Below are 9123 nucleotides of genomic sequence, written 5' to 3' on the forward strand. Positions count from 1 at the left end.
TAGATGGATGATGCATAGATAGTCGACAGACAGCTGGTGGTTGGAAGGTGGATACAATAAGATAGTAATGAATGCATGGTTGGATGAAAGATAGGCAGATGGATGGACAGACAAATAATATAAACAAAAGTACTAATTAATAACAAAATACATGCGAACGTCCCTCATTTTAATATTATGTAGAGGTTTATTATTTAAGTAAACATCTAACGAAGTGTATACATATCCATCATCACAATCCTGTGGTACTTATTTATACTAATTCACTGTCTGACAAAGAACATGGAGATAAATAAAGCAAACCTTAGCTGGGAGCCCCGCTGACTGAGAACGCGTCACAAATAAAGTTTAAGGCCTTCTTCAAGTTTCAGTGTCTCACGATGTAAGAACTGAGCTCGATGTTACAAAATTAACGTACAGAATAAAATCTACAAAAAGTCATACAGTGGAAGTTTCAACATAAAAATAGCAGTTTAGTGGAACATTGCCTTTAGGGATTAGATTCAGATCATGCCTGGCTTTTAAATGGTGAATGACCATGGACGCACCCATGGGAGTACTTAAAATGTGCACACAGACAATCCCGGATTTTCTCTGAGAGTCTTAGAAGTGAACCTGAAGTGACTTGGTATCAGATTTTGGTTCACCAACAAAGGGAGACACTCTGTTCCCCAGAGATGATGTAGTCACATGTGGGAAGTTCGCTAGTTGCAGAGCAGCGTGCAGCCTCAAAGGGACGCTGGTAATTGCCGAACAGACAGCTTTAGTCACCAAACGACATCTCCAGCTGGTCTGGACACTTGTGTCCTGAGGGAGCACAGGTGCAGGGTTGAAGACTGACCCCGCCCACCAAGTGAGGAGGTCCCGTCCCTCTGGGGCCACCCTTTCCCTGGCTCCGCTGACCTGAGCTGGTGAGGAGACATCAGACACACACAGTCGGTTCCGCCCAACTCGTTCTTTACAAAACGGCCAGTCTTGGTTATATGATGCTTCTCTTTGAAAGAATAAAGGGCAAGGGCCTTGTGACGCCCCCGCTGGTTCCGGTGACCAGGCTGGGTGAAGACACACACAGATGTCCCCTGACAGGGTGCTGCTCAGCTTACACATCTCCCCCTCTGGGCGGTCAGCCCCCAAAATGCCTCACCTCCCAGATAGTTGGAAATGTCATTCTTTCTAAATTAAACCCTTCAGGCTATAGTTTAATTAAGCCCGTCTCCTCTTCCGCAGATGGAATTCAGATACATTTTAGGCTTCAGCTTGTAAAGTGGAAAGAATGTTGGATTATGGAGGCTGGGACTCTTCCTCAATTCTGTCACGTGCATGCCCGTTTGACCTGCAGCTTACATGTGAACTTCCCGTGGCTCTGATACCTTCCCGGTGACAAGGACCGGGCTGGGTCACCCGCTGTCCTCCAGCTTGGACACTCTTTGGTCCCTTTGTTCATTTACGTCCTGGGCAGGGACACGTCCACATCTCCCCTAATTTAGCAGGTTGTTCATCAGATAGATGCTCCCTGTTTGCCACGGCACCCCGAGCAGGTGCCTGTCCTCCAACCCCACCCCGTCACGGCCAGGTGCAGTCCTGGTCCTGTCCCCACAGGTGAGAGAAGGATATTACTGCTGCCCGGAAGCTTCCTTGAAGTCATGGGAGCATGTTCTGGAGATCCCACCTCTTGTGCTGTGCTACAAAAAATCGCTACGTGAATTCACACGCACTAAAACACACATACCCACACAGATGTCCATGTGAATTTCGTGGGAGAGAAAGAGAACACGGCAGAACAGGTTCAAAGGTCTCTGGTGCCCCAGCCCTCCTTCCCGCACGCAGCTAAGTGCAAGTAACACAATTCACGTTTTACAGGTGGGTGTGAGTGAGTTTACGGCGCAGCGTAATGAGTCAGCGCAGGGTGGGAAGGGGTAGGTCGGGGCTCAAGGAACCCAGAAAGACTTAAAAGAAAGAAAGAGGTAAAGGTCGGTGGAGTGAAACTTTCAGTGAGCTGGGTGGGACAGGTAGAAACCACACGGAGGCGTTTGTGTATTTGAATAAAAAAACATTCTTCCTGCTTTTATTTGAGCAGGATCTGAGCTTTGCGTTTCTGGTTTTGTTTAGTTTCAGCATACATCTTTCGATGCTTTTACGTTCTTCGAGTTATGATTAATAGAGTCACTTCAGGCAAATTTCAGAGATTTATTTCTGAATATAGTATGAGTATTCATAAAATGCCTATAGTGTGAGTATTCATAAAATGCCTAGGTGTTTGCACGCTGGGCTCTTTCCTCCCACGCGTCCATGGAAATACAGGAGATCTTAGGAATCAAGACACAGGCAGTACAAGGGACACAAAAAGCTTTTGAGACGCTTTTCTAAGTGCTTTGAAATATAGTGGTGCTTGTGCTTTTTAGTTCTGCCTCTGCGAAGAAACAGGAAAACGTACAAGTCCAGGAATGATGGCATTGCAACAATCCGGGCCCGCACGTGGCTGGCGGTGAAGCCGGTCATGTTGACCTGTCTGTTAACCTGTCCCGCATGGCCGCTCTGATTTTTTTAAAAAAACTTTTAGGTTTATTTATTTACTTTGAGAGAGAGCATGAGCAGGGGTGGGGCAGAGAGAGAGAGAGAGAGAGAGAGAGAGAGCGAGCGAGCCCTAAGCAGGCTCCACACTGTCAGGACAAAGGCCGTTGCAGGCTCAATCTCATGAACCGTGACATCCTGACCTGAGCTGAAATGAAGAGCTGGGGGCGGGGGGGTGGTAAGCGACCGAGCCCCCCTTGTGCCCCCGGCCCCTCTGGTTGACTTGCAGGCACGGAGCTGTCTCCTGCCCTGCACGCGGCTTGCTCCCGCACTAGCCCGCCTTTCCTGCCGAGTGTCCTCCCACTGAGGGAACGCCAGGCTGAGAGGGAGGATCCTCAGGAACTTTCCCTGCCCCGTGCTGAGAGCACCTGGGACGCCTTTCCTCGTCACTCGTGCCCCCTCCTTGTATTTCCCGGGACGCACACAGCGGCATCTGCAAAGGAGCTCTCAGGCGTGGGCGCTCGATGGCGTTCTGGGTGGGGGACAGAGGCGTGGAGCCCTGTTCGGCAGGTGCCGCGGTTTCTGGGTCTCCCCACAGCAGTGAGCCTCCCAGATGCAGAGTAGACGCTGCTTTTGTGACTTTCGCCAAGCACGGCTACCCCAAGGGATCACCAAAACCTCTTCCTCTCTTCCAGCCGACGTTTCACAGCTGGACTGCACAAAGCTCCCAAATTCTCGGAGGACACAGGGCATAGTTGAAAAACACGAGGCCGCTGGACGTTTCAGTGCCCATCCCTGACCCCACGTAAAGCAGTCGAGGACATTTAGCATGCAGTGAGGTCGTAACTGTAAAAAGGCAGGGACAGAACTGTCACCAGTGGGAAGTCTGAGGAGGAGAGCTAAAAACACAAGCCTGCCCGTTGTCAGCCCACCCTGCCTCCCGTCTGATGGAGACCGTTGACTCAACGGCAGAAGCAGAGAACTTGAAGAAAAGCCGGAGGCCTTGTTAAGTTCTCAGAAGGAAGGCAGAGGAGCTAAGTGTCCTGTTTGTCCAGTGTGTCTGGTTTCTACTGCTCAAAGCCCCGTCTCCGGGGTAAACCAGCTTAGTCCCTGAAGGTGGCCCCCTGCTGAAGCCGGGGGGTCATTCTGATGCCCAGGAGCTCATTCAGCCCTGGCTTCTGCCCCTGGGGGAGGAGGCCGAGGAGATCTCAGCCCAGCTGGAAGAGAAGGAGCGGGGTGGAAAAGTATACTTGCTACGGAACAGTGCAACAGGAAAGACCGTAGGAGTGCGTGTGTGTGTGTGTGTGTGCGTGCACGTGTGCATGCATGAGTGTTGGTGAGTGTGCATGTGTGTTTGTGGGTTTCTGTGTGTGCAAGTACTTGCGTGTGCACGTGTGTGTTTGCGAGTTTGAGTGTGCATGCATGCGTGCATCTCTGTGAGCGTGGGTTTGCATATCTGAGTGCTGTGACGGTGTACATGAGTGTGCGTATATATGCCTCTGTGAGTTTCTGTGAGCATATGAGTGTGTACATGTGTGTCAGTGAGGGAGTGTGGGCGTGTGTTTTCCACCGACGTACAGGCATGAGAGGATGCAGAACTCGTAGTTCACGGCACTGACACTGATGTCCAGGAGCCCCTGGGTCACCAGCGCAGTGAGCTGCGACTACCCGCTGGGGACAAGGTTCTCGTGATGAAGGCAGGACAACACGGGCCGGGTGGGTGGATAGGTGTGACCTTGGCATGTGCTGGCACTTGTGAGTCAGCAAAGGACACAGCGGGGACATGAGGAGAGCATCTCGCAGCTGTGACCAGAGCCCTGTCTCCAGAAGTCTGGCCCCTGCAAGAATAGAACGTTACCAAGAGAGAATTCATGAACCTGTTTCCAGGTCCCCAGGGAACTTTCTAGATGCGTGTCTCCCCTGTGCAGACAGTGATGTAGGATGACTGGCCGATCGACCGTTGCATGGATGTGAGACGTCTCATTTGGAGAGACTCCTGATGGGAGCCATCCCATGGTGCTGGTCACATGACGGGATGTCTAGGAGCTGCCTGATAAGCACTGTGCACGGACACCCAATTTTAAATGTAGGCATCTTGGGGCGCCTGGGTGGCTCAGTCGGTTAAATGACCGACTTCACCTCAGGTCGCAATATCTCGGTTCGTGAGTTCGAGCCCCGCATCGGGCTCTGTGCTGACGGCTCGGAGCCTGGAGCCTGCTTCCAATTCTGTGTGTCCCTCTCTGTCCCTCCCCTACTCGTGCTCTGTGTCTGTGTCTCTCAGAAATAAACATTAAAAAAAAACGTGGGTGCCTGATGGGGTGGCAGTCACCCCGATGACGAGGTGGGTTCGCACGGTGACCTGAAGGAGAGATCACACGTGGCGGCACGCGGCTTTGGAGCCGAGAAACTTTTGTCGCACGCCTCAGCCCAGTACAGGCTCAGCCTTTCACGCCAGCACTATAACCATTCAGTTCCCAAAGTGCACAGCCTGACACACCACCAGCCATGAAGTGCGCTTGCATTTAAAAAGCGTGTCCCATGTGCCCGCACGATTTATTACTCTCCTGCTCTGAATGTTCAACTGTTGAAGGAACAGCTTCCTGGGATGCCAATAAAACAAAGTTTGACACCCGGCCTCCCTCTTTCCCGCCCCGCTGAGCCACATTTCGGTACGGAAACCTGTCCCCTCCAAAGTAGCAGCTGTGCGAAGCCCCACAGGACCACGCTTGGGAACGGGCATGCTGGCCTCACCCACCGTGCCAGACTGGAAAGCCTGCACCTCGTTTCCGTCTCGGTCCGCACGGTGACACAGCCGACCGGGCATGTCAATAATAAATACCTTGAAAACCCAGTCTAAGCGCCTGGTTAGAAAAAAGGCCGTCTCAACCCTGTTTTTCTTCCTCACCCTACAGTGCCTCGTCTTTGAAGACGCTCCCAACGGCGTGGACGCGGCCCTTGCAGCCGGCATGCAGGTGGTCATGGTTCCGGACCGAAATCTGCAGCGCCATTTGACGTCCAAGGCCACGCTGGTGCTGGATTCCCTGCAGGATTTCCAGCCCGAGCTGTTTGGTTTGCCGCGCTACGAGTGAGCGGCCCGCCGTGGCCGCTGGCACCCAGGCAATCACCCCGTGAGCCAGCGGTCCTCCCAGCCCGTTACGTGTGGCTTCCCATCCCACGTGGGCTTGGCCTCCTCTGGCCGGTGCTGACAAACCGCGGCGTCACAGCTGAGACACGGCAAAGCAGATACGGCCCGCAGCGCAGACCGAAACGCTCACGTGCATAGTCGTAGAGTGCGTGAATGAACACACAGTGTCTCGGTGTTTGAGGAATCCTGTAGCAGTCACACACGGCAAATGGACAGACGTACACATGCTTGTGAGCGCCTGTTCATGTATGTATATGTGTGCGTATGGACAAATACATGGGCGTTTATAGGTATGTGTTTACATACGCCCGTGTGTATGCAAATACTAACGTGTCCACCACAAAATGAAATTATATGTGTGTTCATTTCTGCCTGCCTTTTTAGTTTTTGTGTTTTTGTTTTGTTTTGTTTTGTTTTGTTTTGTTTTGTTTTGTTTTAGAGAGAGGGAGAAAACCATAAGCAGGGTCCACACTCAGCACAGAGCCCTATGCAGGGCTTGATCCCACAACCCGAGCTGAAATCAAGGGTTACAGATTCAACTGAATGAGCCACCCAGGAGCCCCTCTTTTACTTTTTCTAAATCCTAGCTGGAAAATGTAAAATATGCGTACATATATGTATATGGTTACGTATATACATATGTATATATGTATGTACATATATATTTATGTGTTTCCTATGCTATTTTCTTTCTTAAGTATTGGTCGTAATGTGCCGAAGGAGCTGATAAACGTGAGATGGTAATCCCATTTGTTCTGCAGTTTGAGTGGAAAAGCCATGTCACAGATGAGCCCTGAGAAATCATCCTCATTATCAGCAGAATTCACGGTCCTTCTGTGCCCTCAGAACCTCTCTGTGCACCTCTACTCAGACACCACCTCTGAACCGTGACATCCTGAGTTTCTTTTCAGTGTGAGCATACCTGAAGCCCACATCTTATTACGTCTACGTGCACGTCCACATCGGAGGATGTCCTTTCTACCTCAAAAAAATAAAAATAAAAAAATCATCCCCCGAGTCTAAAAACATGTATTCTTTCTAGCACAGTCTTCGATGCACATATAACTTGAATTCAGAGTGCATGCTTACCACGACCGAGAGCCTTATTAGCACATTTTTGGAACAATTCTACTCTGGCAGTGAGCTCCTTTTCATAGATTTACTTGATGTTTTGTGGTGGGAAAATTGAGAAAGCCACTGGAATATGCGAGAAGAACGCAATCCCAGGGTGCATCTGGCCTGCTGGTGTGTCACACATGGTCGTTGAGCAAATTTCCAAGTGCAAATGGTGGAAAAATGCTGGTGATGTATTTCAGGGTACATCTGTTCATGCCTTGCCTCCGGCTGTTGACCAGTTTTGTATCCATTCAGAGATTCATTTCAGCATTCATGATCGCCGGTGTATGGATCCGCTCTCTGAATTCTCCCTCAAGCTGCTTGTAACGTCTTACCGGATCCCTCGCCAGTTAATCAAGTTGAATAAAATCTTTGACGCTGGTTCGACATTACGTTCCTATGGGAGTTTCATTTCAACCTTTTTAAAAACATATATCCTCTAACAAACATAAAACATATGTGTCACTTTTTGACCTTTTTTCTTTTTTTTTTTTTTTTTAAGCCAAACAGTACTCACACCATAAAATGGCATTCATGTATTATAAGGACACATCGCTGTCTTTGCCTGCAACAGAGGCTGTGAAATGGTCACTTGTTGGGTTTGGGATCTCCTTCCAAAATATGTGTGTTTTATAATTCTTTAAAAAAAATTTTTTTTAATTTTTATTTATTTCTGAGACAGAGACAGAGCATGAGCAGGGGAGGGGCAGAGAGAGAGGGAGACACAGAATCTGAAGCAGGCTCCAGGCTCTGAGCTCAGCACGGAGCCTGATGTGGGGCTCAGACTCGCACACTGTGAGATCCTGACCTGAGCTGAAATTGGACTCTCAACCTACTGAGCCACCCAGGCGCCCTGGTGTGTTTTCTAATTCTTAAGCCATTTTGCATCAATAACACAAAGAGCTTTCGTGCTTCTCTCAATGACGTATTTGTAGATTCCTGTGCACTTTCCCCTGGGGTAAATTTGATATCAGATACATCGCTGTTACTTTTGTTCTTCTAACCAAGATGGCGGTGACACTCTTACTTTTTTGTACAAAGGAAAGTACTGGTGGTTGGCCAAGGCACACCCGTTCTTGCTTATTGTCCTGCATCATGCTGATGGCTTCAGTGCCTTTTAGTGATGGGATCACACTAACCACCCATCCGTCTCACAGAGGTATAATTAAACACAATGGAGACCACAGTGACTCCTGCCGAGAAAGTGTCAAGGATCATCGTGCTTTCTTAGTGCACTAAAGTGTGCTCTATTAGGGACATGCAGGGATCAGGGGACTACGCAGGGTTGCCCTCACGGGCAGCTAGCGTTTGCCCATCCGCTGTACCTTTTCGGAAGCATTTGGTAGTGATGATATCCCTGAGAGGTGACGCTGTCGGTCTGTTCTTAATTCCCCATCAGTGAAACATATGTAACATTTGGAAGGTCTTACTAATCCCTGTGTCTTAGAGTTCTACCAATTAGCGCTCAGAGTTCAGCGACCTGTAGACGAGAGGAGTTGTAGTAGAGACCTGCTTTACACTGGAGAGAATTGTCTTATCAAGACACACAGTCGGTTGAGCGTCTAACCCCGGCTCAGGTCATGACCTCACAGTTCGTGAGTTTGAGCCCCGCATCGGGATTTTGTGCTGACAGCTCAGAGCCTGGCGCCTGCTTCAGATTCTGTGTCTACCTCTCTCTCTGCTCCTCCCCTCCTCATGCTCCGTGTCTGTCTGTCTCAAAAGTAAATAAACATTAAAAAAAAAAAAAAAAGACACACGGATCGTTTCTGCTGTGCAACAGTGTTCAGTGCTTGGCCACTGAGGTTCCTGTTTCTTTGAGTATAATACTTTCACGCTGAATTTCCCATGCTTCGAATGGTGTTACCAATGTTTAAAAATAAATTTGCACTTGGAACGAGTTTTATACTAAAAAAAAAATGTGTATCCATTCCTCTACTTAATGTTGTGTACACTCCCTTATTCCACAGGATGAAGTCCAGAACCTCTTTGGCCTTATATGAAGGCGTTCTGATCTAAGTTTATCCCTAGCGGTCTTTACAGTTATTATCAATCATTATTATCATCATCAGCAGCATCATTATTGCCATAGTTTGTAAAGAGAAGATGAAGTGTGGTTTGGCAAAGGATTTCCAGTTAGAGTTCAAATCAGATCTCAGCTCCACCACTAAAAAGTTGTCACCCCCACCTCTGATTCCTTGCCCGTGACATGGGGGTAACGTACGCTCTAGGGCGTTGGGCTGAAGAAGTGACTGACGTCACACGTGGGATGGGAATAAACACAGAGCTCTAGTAGTTCCCGTGGATTAAAGAGATTTGATTGACAGATGATATCTGGTGATGGAAGACCAGAT

The 9123-nt window shown here is 49.1% G+C and overlaps 1 protein-coding gene across 2 annotated transcripts in view; it reads left to right on the plus strand.

Annotated features, from left to right (window-relative positions):
* Positions 1-9123, plus strand: part of PUDP (pseudouridine 5'-phosphatase) — a 472480-nt gene that overhangs the window by 73388 nt on the left and 389969 nt on the right. Inside the window, exon 4 of one of the 2 annotated variants that reach the window (XM_040460159.1) lies at positions 5424-6032. The exons of the other annotated variant lie outside the window; for it this stretch is intronic. Coding sequence (XP_040316093.1) covers positions 5424-5600 — 177 coding nt within the window. The 3' untranslated portion in view covers positions 5601-6032. Of the gene's footprint in view, positions 1-5423; positions 6033-9123 lie in introns of those variants that run through there. 2 annotated transcript variants of the gene reach the window in all.

This window comes from Herpailurus yagouaroundi, unplaced genomic scaffold (genome assembly GCF_014898765.1).
Source record: "Herpailurus yagouaroundi ecotype Mexico unplaced genomic scaffold, PumYag 248, whole genome shotgun sequence".
Classification (NCBI taxonomy): domain Eukaryota; kingdom Metazoa; phylum Chordata; class Mammalia; order Carnivora; family Felidae; genus Herpailurus; species Herpailurus yagouaroundi.